The sequence below is a fragment of the Ranitomeya variabilis genome, chromosome 1 (assembly GCF_051348905.1).
Source record: "Ranitomeya variabilis isolate aRanVar5 chromosome 1, aRanVar5.hap1, whole genome shotgun sequence".
NCBI lineage: Eukaryota > Metazoa > Chordata > Amphibia > Anura > Dendrobatidae > Ranitomeya > Ranitomeya variabilis.
Window position 1 is genome coordinate 902,812,946 of NC_135232.1, and position 14,042 is coordinate 902,826,987.

At 41.0% G+C, this 14,042-nt stretch overlaps 1 protein-coding gene across 1 annotated transcript in view; it reads left to right on the forward strand.

The window, feature by feature from the left end:
* ENPEP (glutamyl aminopeptidase) overlaps nucleotides 1-14,042 on the forward strand; it is a 128,347-nt gene that overhangs the window by 40,088 nt on the left and 74,217 nt on the right. The window contains exon 5 of the mRNA XM_077278968.1: nucleotides 8,738-8,892. Coding sequence (XP_077135083.1) covers nucleotides 8,738-8,892 — 155 coding nt within the window. The remainder of the gene's footprint in view (nucleotides 1-8,737; nucleotides 8,893-14,042) is intronic.

The following is a 14,042-nucleotide window of genomic DNA, read 5'->3' on the forward strand; positions in this document are numbered from 1 at the left end:
AATAAGGACGTGTCCGAGGAGGATGACATGTTATCGTCTAGGAAGTTGTTCCAGTGTGTCTGAAGGAATCCCCTAAAATCCTCTGAATTAAACAAATATGATGGAAATCTCCAATGCCTCAAGGGATATCTCGGCGGGTTCAGAAAGAGCCGTAATGTAATTGGCGCATGATCCGACACCTCAATGGTTTCTATTGTTGTGTTTTCCACCTTTTCAAACAAGGTATCAGTAAGTAGAAAATAATCTATTCTTGAATGCACATCATGCACCCGTGAATAGAACGTATAGTCTTTTTCCGTGGTGTGGAGCACGCGCCAAGGATCGCACAAACCAGTGTGCTGCATCATTTTTACAATAATTTGAGCAGTCTGATTGTCATGGGGTGAGTTGGAAGACCTGTCCAGATGTGGGGAAAGAGCAGCATTAAAATCTCCACCCAGAATAAGGTTGTCTATACGTTTGGATAATAAAAACTGATATAGATTAGAGAAAAAAGTGCTGTTAGGGCTGTTTGGAGCATAGATATTGAGCAGTGTATAAACAGTGTCTCCAATCTGGAGCAGGAGATATAGAAATCTTCCCTCTGCGTCAGAGTGTTCCTCTAGCAGCGTGTAAGATAATGAAGTCCCCAGCAAAATGGCCACGCCCCTTGATTTAGTGGTATGTGTGGCCGTGTAGCACTTTTGAATCCAAGGAGCTCGTAGAGAATTATCTTCTCCCTGCTTCCAGTGGGTTTCCTGAAGGAAAACAACATCGGGCTTAAATCTATTCAAATGGGTTAGAACACGCCTGCGTTTCACTGGGGAGTTCAATCCCGCCACGTTCCAAGAAATAAATGTATGTGGTTGTGCATGTACTGATGTAATTTGTGTGGATGCGGTACTCATCCTACTCCAGCTCTGGGCATCTCGAATATTGGAAACATTTGCTTCTGGGTCTTTCGGGTCCTGTCCCAGCGAGCAGGTCCCTCAAGGTAGGCCGGATAGGGTAAGAAGCCGTGCGCCCTCAGGGGGAAGGGGGTAGGTTGAAGCTGGTGGGAAAAAAGCAACAGATTAACTTTCCCAGGATGGGAGACATAAACCTGTAAACATATAAACATTAACATGGATAATTGACAGGCAAAGTAACGTTCTGCCATAACACAAATGAGAGGATCAGTATCATCCTAATTGACTCTCCTAGTCAGCATCATTTTGAGGAAGGAAGTGCGCTTTTGCTGCATCCGGGTCTGTATATACGGTTGTTCGGCCATTCTCTGTCACCTTGAGTTTGGCCGGAAATAGCAGCTGGAACCTGATGTTCTTCTCTACCAGTTGACTGCAGATTGGGGTAAACAACTTTCTCCTGGCAGTTACTGTTGGTGAGAAGTCCTGAAATATTAGGACCCGAAAGTCTCTGATGACAAGTGAACGCCGCTGCCTATATGCTCTAAGAATGGCCTCTTTAGCCGTGTAGTATAGAAATTTAGCGATCGCTGGTCTTGGTCTCCTTTTCTCATCAGGGATCTGGTCTCCCAATCGGTGTGCTCTTTCGATCAAAGGAGGATTCTGTGGGAAGGATAAGTCCAGGGCCTTAGGCAGGTCCCTGGTTAACAAAGTGATGAGATCCTCTCCCTTGATCGATTCGGGTATGCCCACAAACCGTAGGTTGCTCCTTCGGCTCCGGTTCTCTAAGTCGTCGACCTTGTCCTTCAAGTAGTCAATGGTGGTTTGTTGGTGTGTAAGGATTGAGCGGATATCGGAGGTGGAGGTCTCGCAGTCCACCACACGATTCTCCAGTTCCCCCATTTTTTGTGTTAGGGTGGTAACTTGCGTGAGCACTGAATTAATAGAGGTTTGCAGTTGGTTAAATTTTGAGTCAAACATTGGCATGAGGATCTTAGAGACCTTTATTGCTAGTGCCTCCACCTGGGTATCATCAAAGTCCCACTGGGTAGCTGAGTCATCAGACTTATTCGGAGACGGTGAGCCTTTCCCGGCTTGTATTGTTGGTGCCGAAGGGGTCTTATTTATATTTTTATCTTTATTTGCTCCCATTGTCTTTTTGGGAGGATGTTTGTTGGCCATATTTGTTTCAGGCGCGATGAGATATTTTTTCATCAGGAATTGTCAGGTATTATAATTTAAAGAGTAAAACAATTTTCCAGACCGGAGATTCACTTTTGACCAATTTAAGAGAAATCAGTGAATTATACTATAAGGACCGAGAAACTGGTCATTGAGGAGAAATAATTTGCTCATTTCAAATTGTTAACCCTTTAATGACAACCAACGTGCCTATTTCAAGATGGAAATACATAGGCATGTTTTTGGGCTGCTCTAAAAAATACCAACTGCATAGATGATCATGCAGCCATGGATGAGGTGCCTTGCTATTTTCTGTCCAAAAGAGAGTGCTGAATTAAGATTTCACATTTTCTGACTTCCTGATTTTCTTATATGCAGCTCCTATATGAGCACTGTGCATACAGTGGAGGCATTGGCACTGCTTCCCGGTCCATTGGTCTCAAAAAATAAATAAAATCATAATAAATACTGAAAAAATAACTAAATAAAAAAATGCCCACCAGTTATAATCAAACTACTGGCCAGATGCAATAACCTTGACTATGACATGTCATTTATCAAGATAACCATCTCCCAATGGTTTAAAAAGGTACCATTTTTTCATTCAGGATGTTTAACTTCCATAAAAAATCAGTTTGAACGTGCAAAAAAATTTTTTTTTTTACTTTATTTTACACAATGGTAAAATAATATTGCTAAAAAGCAACAGTTCTAAGTTTTAAAATAGTAAAATAATTCCATGCTTGTCAAAAAAAGATCCTGTCATCAGGTGAAAAGTGCCCAGTTTATTTCATTTTATTCCCTCTGCTCCGTTGAGTATTTTTTTATTTTATTTTATTTTTTTAAATCAGCCATAAATTTTCAGAGACATTGGCTATATTATATAGTGAATTTGTTATTCTTATATTTGTCTTTCCAAGAGAATGTGACAAACAGGATTCCCTGGGGGCGGTGCTCACAAGATTCATTGGGGGCATGTCTTTAGGCTATTCTGCATAATTACTCTATGAGACACACCCCCTTGGTGAAGACCATAAAAATTAGCACACAAAAAATGCCTTTATCTCTGGAACCGTATGGAGGGTTTTAAAAAGGAAAATTTGGAATACTCAGGGGAGCAACATTAATAAAGTTAGCAAAAACTGGCAACTTTTCACCTGGTGATAGGTCCTCTTTAAAAACTGAATTAAAGTCAAAAAAGTATTTGCCAGTACATGGCTAAAAAATGGAGAAATTTGTAATGGTCAGTAAGGCCAAAAATTCTTCCGTGAGAATTTAATTGTATATGACATTGTTTGAGATATGAGAAAGCGTAACTCATTTATAAGATGGCTGATCTTTGGCTCGGACCAATTTGTCTCTTTTCTGTAAACTCTGAATTTGTTGATTTAAACTGAAGGTAACATAACATCTTTCACTGGAAATAATCACGTCTTAGGGTACCGTCTCACAGTGGCACTTTGGTCGCTACGACGGCACGATCCGTGACGCTCCAGCGTCGCTCAATTATCGCTCCAGCGTCGTAGACTGCGGTCACACTTCGCAATGCACGGCGCTGGAGCGATAATTTTATGACGTACTTGTGATGACAATATCATCATGACAATGACAATATCGTGCACACCTTTGTTACACGATGCGATCATGACGCCCCAGCGGGACACTTGACGACGAAAGAAAGTTTCAAACGATCTGCTACGACGTACGATTCTCAGCGGGGTCCCTGATCGCTGCTGCGTGTCAGACACAGCGAGATCGTAAGTATATCGCTGGAACGTCACGGATCGTACCGTCGTAGCGACCAAAGTGCCACTGTGAGACGGTACCCTTTTTTTTGAGAGTCTGAAATGCAATCCAGATTAACTTTGACATAACAGGCTAAAATATGAAACCAAACGCTTATATCTATGTAGTATTTCAGATTTCTAGATAAATTATTGCAAATATTTTCTAGCTTTATATGTAAAAAGACTTGAATGTGGGAACTAATGCACTTATTTATCTATGAAGTAAGATATAAAGTATAATGAACAAAAGAACATTTTACAGTCCTAAAATCACTTGGCCTGAAGCACAAACTGACAGCAGTCAAGGAACCAACATTTCATGACTTTATTCAAGATGTAGCACATCTTGACATCACCTCTTAGGTTTCTTGCCGCTATATGTAACCTTGGAGTATGCAGATGGATGACAGGACAAAAAGTAAAAGTCTGGGTTTGTGCCTATGTGGCTGTGTTTCCTCTGCTTGTTTTCCTTCATTGGTGGGCTGTTGATTTACATATCATTATTGTGAAGACCTTATAAAATCAAACAATGCCACTGACACTATGAGCTCGTGCAGAGGACCGTTTAAATCAGACGAGTGCTTATCCATGATTTTGATAGATAGCACTTGTACCCATGTCATTCTATGGGGCTATGGATATGTCCAATTTGTTCCTCGGTCCGAGTGGTCTGAGGAAAAAGTAATTGACATGTCAGATTCTGATCTGAGTGTTGGATCAAAATTGGCAATGCAAGCCTGTGGGTCCGTGGAAAACATCGGACCGCACTAAGGCTGTGTGCACACTTTGCGGCGTGCTCTGCGGGTTCTCCCGCAGTGGAATTGATAAATCTGCAGGGCAAAACTGCTGCGGTTATCCCTGCAGATTTATCGCGGTTTGTTCCACGGTTTCCGCTGCGGGATTACTCCTATACTATTGATGCTGCATATGCAGCAATATGCAGCATCAATAGTAATGATAAAAATAATAAAAATTGGTTATACTCACTCTCTGATGTCTGGATCTCCTCGGCGCTGCACGCGGCGCTCCGGTTCCAAAGATGCTGTGCCGAGAAGGACCTTCGTGACGTCACGGTCATGTGACCGCGGCGTCATCACGGTCATGTGACCGCGACATCACCACTGGTCCTGCTCGCACAGCAATTGAGACCGGACGGCTGCGTGCAGCGCTGAGAGGTGAGTATAGCATCATTTTTTATTTTAATTCTTTTTTTTTTACACTATTTATGCTTCCCAGGGCCTGGAGGAGAGTCTCCTCTCCTCCACCCCGGGTAGCAACCGCACATTATCCGCTTACTTCCCGCATCGTGGGCACAGCCCCATGCGGGAAGTAAGCGGATCAATGCATTTCTATGGGTGCAGAATTGCTGCGATTCTGCACAAAGACGTGACATGCTGCGGGTTGTAAACCGCTACGTTTCTGCACGGTTTTTCCCGCAGCATGTGCACTGCGGTTTGCGGTTTCCATAGGGTTTACATGTTAATGTAAACGCTATGGAAACTGCTGCGGACCCGCAGCATCAAAATCGCCGCGGATCCGCGGTAAAAACCGCAAAGTGTGAACATGGCCTAAGATGACAACCGAGTGCAGTCAGATTTTCACAAACAGACTGAATGACTGTGTACAGTTTTGGGCACCGGTGCTCAGGAAGGATATAACAGAACTAGAGCGAGTACAAAGGAGGGCTACAAAATTAATAAAGATGATGGGGAAACTACAATACCCAGAGAGATTAGCAAAATTAGGATTATTTAGTCTAGAAGAAAGACAACTGAGGGGTGATCTAATAACCATGTATAAGTATATAAGGGGAAAATACAAATATCTCTCCGAGGATCTGTTTATACCAAGGAAGGTGACGGGCACAAGGGGGCATTCTCTGCATCTGGAGGAGAGAAGGTTTTTCCACCAACATAGAAGAGGATTCTTTAGGCCACGTGCCCACATTCAGGAAAGTAGAACAACAAAGAACCCCATTTATGGAAGTCAGCAAATATGCGCCTTACATATGGAAGGTAAAGAAATATATTTATACATATTAACCAAATTAAAATGAGACAAAATAAACATGTAGTAGAATATAAAAATGCCTTTATTGAAATATAATGGGCAAGAATGGCACATACAAAAAGTGTGCCTGTACCTGGAGGTAAGTATAAACTATATGCTAAATATATATATATATATATATATATATATATATATATATATATATATATATATATATATATATATATATATATATATATACATATGTATATCAAAATATATATATTCGAAAATACACTAGCACCAATAAAACGGACACAAAAAAGGCCAGGTATGTATACAAAAGAAATACCTAAAATTCATTTGCTCGAACCCCGAGGCACACAAAGGTGCATCAAGAAGTATATATAAAGTGCAACACACTATATAAAAAGTACATAAATACAACTGCAAAAAAAGTGCATATATAAAAAATAAAATAAAAAACTAGAAAATGTGTGTGCAAAAGGTGCAAATAAAGTGCACTAGTGCAAAACAATTATATGTGAAGTATGTTATAGGAAAGAAATATAAATAAATAATGTGGATAGCAGTACATGCGCCAAAAAATAATATGTGAATATATATAAGTGATATAATGAGTGCCAGGTTCGATCAGCAAAAGTAAATGAAATGTATACCTTATCCTTTAAGGGGTCCGATCCTCCAGGTACATCGCACCCCGACGCGCGTTTCGGACTTTAATCCTTCGTTCAGGAAAGTGTGCAGAATTTTCCTGAGCAAATCCGGACTATTTACGCAGGAAATCTGTGGGGTTTTTTGCAATTTTTGCGCATTTCTTGGGCGTTTAATTTTTTTTGCGGATTTTCCACGTTTTTTTTTTTCCGGAGCTTCCCAATGCAATAATATAGTGGGAAATCCGCAAAAAAAAAAATGAACATGCTGCGTTTTTTTCCACAATGCATTTTTTTATCGCGAAAAATACGCAACATGTGCACAAAAATTGCGGAATGCATTAAAAATGATAGGATGCTTAATGTAAGCTTTTTTAAGCGTTTTTGCAGCGGAAAAACGCCAAAAAAATGCGAAAAAACACGAAAAAATCCACAACGTGTGCACATAGCCTTACTGTTAGGGCAGTGAGAATCTGGAATTCCTTGCCTGAGGAGGTGGTGATGACAAACTCAGTCGAGGGGTTCAGGAGAGGCCTGGATGTTTTCCTGGAGCGTAGCAATATTGTATCTTACAGTTATTAGGTTCTTTAGAAGGACGTAGATCTGGAGAATTATTCTGACGGAATATAGGCTGAACTGGATGGACAAATGTCTTTTTTCGGCCTTGCTAGCAATCTTACTATGTTACTATGAGAAACTTTTTTTCTTTCTTTCCACATCAGAGAAAAATGGATCCCACTCTGATTAGAGTGTGATTAGCATAAGCAGACTGTATTTATCGGCTGGAGAGAAAACAGACATGTGACCCTAGCTTATCTGTGAACAGATGGTCACAATGATTATTCTCTAGAGATGGGCGATCATAAACTTAAAAGTTTGGGGTTTATACCGGACATTTGGTGTCCGGTGCTAAATTCCAAACACGGACTTCTCCCGGAAGTCCGTTTTAGGCTATGTGCACCTGTCAGGATTTCTTGCAGAAATTTCCTGAACAAAACCTTTTCTGCATTTCCGCGTTTTTTCGCGTTTTTTGTGGTTTTTTTCCGGAGCTTCCCAATGCATTAAATAGCGGCTAAAACGCAAAAAAAAACGGAAAATTAATGAACATGCTGCGTTTTTTACCGCGATGCGTTTTTTTTTGCGGAAAAAAAACGCATCATGTGCACAAAAATTGCAGAATGCATTAAAAATGATGGGATGTTTATGTATGCAGAAAACAGCCGAAAAAATGCGAAAAAAAAACGCGAAAAATCCTGAACGTATGCACATAGCCTTAATGTTCAGGTTTCCGTGGGAAAGTCTGGGAGGAGAGAGAGAATTTTCCAGCTCCAAAGCTGTTTCCAGTGGTGTTCGAGGTTCAAGTTTGGGTACTGTTCTGGAACCTGAACAGAACTTTGCACTAAAGTTCGGGTCTGTACCAGAACCTGAAATTCCATGGGTCTGCTCATCCCTATTGTTCTCTTATCATTCCCAAAAAGCATTGTATTTTAGTGCATTTCTAATTGACATCCTTCTGTCTCTACTTCTATTAGCCATTTTTGTGCCCAGGACTGTCTGAGATGAGTTTGCGTTCGGATCCTCCATTGCAGCATTATTTAGGTTTCTGTTAGGAAATCTGGGGTCTGTTGTCACTGTATAAGTTATACGCCAAATCGGCTTCAGTTGCATGGTTTACTTTCTAAAAATATAAATTTCCCTAAGCTTCTTTGCAGAGGATACAGTCATAACATTTGATAAATTTTTTTTATTTTAGCTTTAAAATCAGGCTGTTTTGCAGCAATGAAAGGAATGTGTGGCATATTTATTTTGCCATGGATTTAGAGGTATTATTGCACACAGTAGTTTCAATGGTAATGTAGGACAACTGACCCTCTTTTTCCATCCGGCATGATTTTCGCCTCATGTTTCATCTTCAAACAAGGTTGATAAGACATTATTGTTAAAATCTTTTGCTGCAAAAAAGGACACAACTCATTCCAAATAACATTACAATAAGCTGCTTCCAATTTTTATATAAAAAGTCTGAGCCCTGGGTACAAGTCAACATTTTTCTGTGATGATCTGCACGATTTCAAAGTCTTTTTTTCTGTTGAGGCGAGATACCTTAGTGTTTTCTGTTTCTCAGAATTTCTTGAATACTTTGATATTAATGTGACACTGGTTCTGTGCAGACATCTCACTATTGCATTTACTATGCTGCAAATTTATCTTTTCTCTCTAGATCAAATAGCAATACCTGATTTTGGCACTGGAGCCATGGAAAACTGGGGATTGATCACATATCGGGAGACTAACCTGCTATATGATCCTAATGAATCTGCAACAGTCAATAAGCAGAGAGTGGCGGCTGTAATTGCTCATGAGCTTGTTCATCAGGTATGAAACTTCATAAAATGCATAACTATTATTCATTAGACGTCTTTTCATACAGCAATGAGCAAACCTGCTCCAAGACAAACCCAAGGAAGATTGCATTTTTAAAAAATGCAAAACTTTTATAGTCCTGTACATTTTGTAATTTTGTTAAGGACCTTATCGAGATAATCAAATACCCTTAAATGGGTCGTGTGTGTCATAAAGACTTTCCATATGTCTCATATAGGCATTTCTTCTATTTGCCTAAATGCCTTAAAACATATGGAGGACCTGGCACATCTATATATTACCGAGTCTAAATGTGGAGTAGAGAAATAAAGACTGTAACAATCAGCTGGGCACCGGGACAATTTCTACTTATACAGTATCATTGTAAACTTGTCAGGTCTTATCATCAAATTATCATCTTACATTAATAATCTCTTCTATAAATTGCCAGCTTTTTGGCTGCTGCCATGGTACTTTTATGCTAACATCCATATTGCCTTGATCTTCCTGGACCCGTATGTCCTGTTTCCCCCGTTTACACAAAGTCACTTACAATTATTGCTATATTTTCTTACATGGGGAACTGTCAATTATGCTATGGGTAGAGGTGGAACTCATAGGGTATGGCTCCAAGGTCCGGAGGGGCGGCGGTATCGCCGCAGCGGCGAAGCCGCTCGGCGCTAAGCCCCGCCCCCTTTCTGGGACGCGATGGAGCCGGATGTGTACAGTACACATCCGGGATCATCGCACCCCTCGCCATAGGGCCCTGTGATATGCCTTGCGGGGACGCTGCGTCCCCGCAAGGTGTACGGACATGCTGCGATCTGAAAAGACGCGCAGCATGTCCGGAGTCGCAGGGCCGCCGCGTGCGGGTTTCCACGCATAGTGGAGACGGGATTTCATAAAATCCCCTCCACTATGCTGGAACATCTGGACGCTGCTTGATTGACGCTGCAGCGTCAAACAAGCAGCGTTTACTTACCGTGGAAACATACCCTTAGGGTATGTTTCCACGTTCAGGAAATGCTGCGTTTTTGACGCAGCAGCATAAAAAAAGCAGCGTCCAGATGTTAGAGCATAGTGGAGGGGATTTCATGAAATCCCATCTCCACTATGCAGTAAAAGACACATGCGGCACACCCGAGAAAACGCACATGCGGCGCGTCTTTTAAGAACGCAGCATGTCCTTACATTGCAGAAAAAACGCAGGTGACCTGCCAGTGACCTCAGGTGCAGATTTGGTCAGGATTTTACCTGCATAAAATCCTGACCAAATCCTGAAGCAATCCTGAAAGTGGACACATACCCATAGGCTTTCTAGCAGCTTGTTTAAAGAAGACCTGGCATCAGGTCAAAAGTACTCAGTTTTTGCTTTTATTTGTTTCCCATAGCTCCCTTGACCATTCCATTTACTTTAGTATAAACTGTTATGGTCTTTACCAAGGGGTTGATGATCTCAAGGTAATTTTGCAAGCAACCTAGAGAATGCTGTGAGCAACATTCCCTTTTGTAAAGGCCATAAACATTAACAAAGGCCCATATCTGTGGAACCTTATGGGGAATTTAAAGAAAAACACTCAGAAAGCATCAGAAATAAAAGAGCAGATTCTATTTAACTGTTTCTGGACTGTCCATAGAGTATACAAGTCTGGACAGGTCACACTTTGCATGGGAATGTGCAGCTGTGAGGATGGGGAGCTGGCTGACAGACACAGCCAGACTCCTCACTGAAAGGATAAACATAGTTTATTACCATGTTTACCCCTTAACCGGGGATAATATACCAGCCCTATTTATAAGGGAGATCAGCAATAAAAATAATGCATTAATATGACCCGAAAAGGTCTTTTAAGACTTCAAGAGAGGCACAGTGTGTGAAATAAATGAAAAAAAAAACAAATAGAAAAAAGTCAACTTAAAACAAAAGTAAGAGATAAAAGAGACACTCTCAGTCTGAGGCCGGCGTCACACTCGGCGTAAGACAATACGCCACGTATTTTACGGCCGTAATACGGCCGAAATACGGTGAAATGTTCCCAAAATAGTGATCCGTAGGCAGGGTGTGTCAGCGTATTTTGCGCATGGCATCCTCCGTATGTAATCCGTATGGCATCCGTACTGCGAGATTTTTGCGCAGGCTTGCAAAACCGACATCTAATGGATTTATGTGCTCAAATGTTCATTAAAACATATATACAGTATATATATATATATATATATATGTCATTGAGACACATATATATATATATTCTGTATTTAGATTTCATTCAGCGCGATATCTGTGAACAGCCGGTAATTCAATTGCCGGCTTTTCATTTCTCCTGCACAAACCCGACAGGATATGAGACATGGTTTACATATAGTAAACCATCTCATATCCCCTTTTTTTTTGCATATTCCACACTACTAATGTTAGTAGTGTGCATGTGCAAAATTTCAGCGCTGTAGCTGCTAAAATAAAGGGTTAAATGGCGGAAAAAATTGGCGTGGGCTCCCGCGCAATTTTCTCCGCCAGAGCGGTAAAGCCAGTGACTGACGGCAGATATTAATAGCCTAGAGAGGGTCCATGGTTATTGGCCCCCCCGTGGCTAAAAACATCTGCCCCCAGCCACCCCAGAAAAGGCACATCTGGAAGATGCGCCTATTCTGGCACTTGGCCACTCTCTTCCCACTCCCTGTAGCGGTGGGATATGGGGTAATGAAGGGTTAATGCCACCTTGCTATTGGAAGGTGACATTAAGCCAGATTAATGATGGAGAGGCGTCAATTATGACACCTATCCATTATTAATCCAATTGTAGGAAAGGGTTAAAAAACACACACACACATGATTGAAATGTATTTTAATGAAATAAACACAGCGGTTGTTGTAATAATTTATTGTTCTCTCAAATCCATTTGCAGTCCCTCGCTTGGCAACATAATAAACGCACAAGATACATACCTTCTGCTGTCAGATCAGGTCCCACGATGTAATCCATCTGAAGGGGTTAACTAATATTACAAGCAGGAGCCCTGCAAATGCAGCTGTGCTCCGTGCTTGTAATTCCCCTGCGAATGAATGAAATGTAGGTCATTGACCTACATTTCATTCATTCGCGGTGAGGCGCCCTCTGGTGGATGTTCTCATGAACTGCAGCCTTGGAACTTTTTCCCACGCTCCAGGTCATATGAGGACATCCACCAGGGGGCGCATCACCGCGACTGAAGGAAATGTAGGTCAATGACCTACATTTCATTCATTCGCAGGGGAATTACAAGCACGGAGCACAGCTGCATTTGCAGGGCTCCTGCTTGTAATATTAGTTAACCCCTTCAGATGGATTACATCGTGGGACCTGATCTGACAGCAGAAGGTATGTATCTTGTGCGTTTATTATGTTGCCAAGCGAGGGACTGCAAATGGATTTGAGAGAACAATAAATTATTACAACAACCGCTGTGTTTATTTCATTAAAATACTTTTCAATCATGTGTGTGTGTGTTTTTTAACCCTTTCCTACAATTGGATTAATAATGGATAGGTGTCATAATTGACGCCTCTCCATCATTAATCTGGCTTAATGTCACCTTCCAATAGCAAGGTGGCATTAACCCTTCATTACCCCATATCCCACCACTACAGGGAGTGGGAAGAGAGTGGCCAAGTGCCAGAATAGGCGCATCTTCCAGATGTGCCTTTTCTGGGGTGGCTGGGGGCAGATGTTTTTAGCCACGGGGGGGCCAATAACCATGGACCCTCTCCTGGCTATTAATATCTGCCGTCAGTCACTGGCTTTACCGCTCTGGCGGAGAAAATTGCGCGGGAGCCCACGCCAATTTTTTCCGCCATTTAACCCTTTATTTGAGCAGCTACAGCGCTGAAATTTTGCACATACACACTACTAACATTAGTAGTGTGGAATATGCAAAAAAAAGGGGGATATGAGATGGTTTACTGTATGTAAACCATGTCTCATATCCTGTCGGGTTTGTGCAGGAGAAATGAAAAGCCGGCAATTGAATTACCGACTTTTCACTAACAGCGCTGCGTATTTCTCGCAAGTCACACTGCTGGTCCGTGTGGAATCCGTATTTTTCTCGCCCCCATAGACTTTCATTGGTGATTTTTTTGCGCAGTACGCTGACAAACGCAGCATGCTGCGATTTTGTACGGCCGTAGAAAGCCGTATAATACTGAACCGTAATATACGGCTAATAGGAGCAGCCCCATTGAGAATAATTGTGCCGTATGTTATGCGAGTTTTACGGACGTAGTTTCTGCGCTCTTACGTCCGTAAAACTCGCCAGTGTGACGCCGGCCTGAATCTCTGTTTCTAGCATAGCCCCAATTGGGAAAAAATATGTCCAATATAGAAAAATAATTTGTATGCGATAAAGGAATGCAATTTAGAATGTTTTTAGCAGTCCTCTGTGATCGTAAAGAAAATAAATAAATAAAAGAATGTGGAAAATAGACACATATTTGCCATTTATAATAAAAAATTAAGCCACATCTATCTCTAGAAAGAAAAATTGAATATCTTAATGAGACTTTTTTAGAGCCATGAAAAGTGCATGTACGGTAAACCTAAAATGTTTCTGATCAGGAACAGGGTAAAATGGCTCAGTTCTGAACTGGTTAAAGCAACCTTTTCAAACAGTTGTTGTGTACTTTGCCCCTTCCATTTTATAGAACAGGCTGCATCAGATAATAGATATACTGTAAGAATATATTTTTCCAATTCCTTTCATCTGCACCTTAAGGCCTCAATCATACATCAGTAATTTAGCATCAGTATTTCATCAGTATTTGCATGACAAAACCAGGAGTGTCTCCAAAAGACAGAACAGGTGTCAGTCTTTCAATTATAGTTTTTCCCTAAGTTCCACTCCTTGCTTTGGCTTACAAACACAGATGCAAAATCCCGACATGTGAATGAGACCTTATAGTTACACCACTGAGATAAGTATAGAGTCGAGATTACTAAATGGAAGTTGCTTTTAACTAAAGAACAGAATGGTTACAAGTTTACTATGGAATGTAGATTTTAATTGACAGAATGTCTAATATGCAATGTATATTTTACTAAAATTTCTATGTTTACAGTATATCATAAATTATATATTTTATAATCGGGTATCTGATAGCACGTACAGATTTGCAGCAGTTACTATGTAAT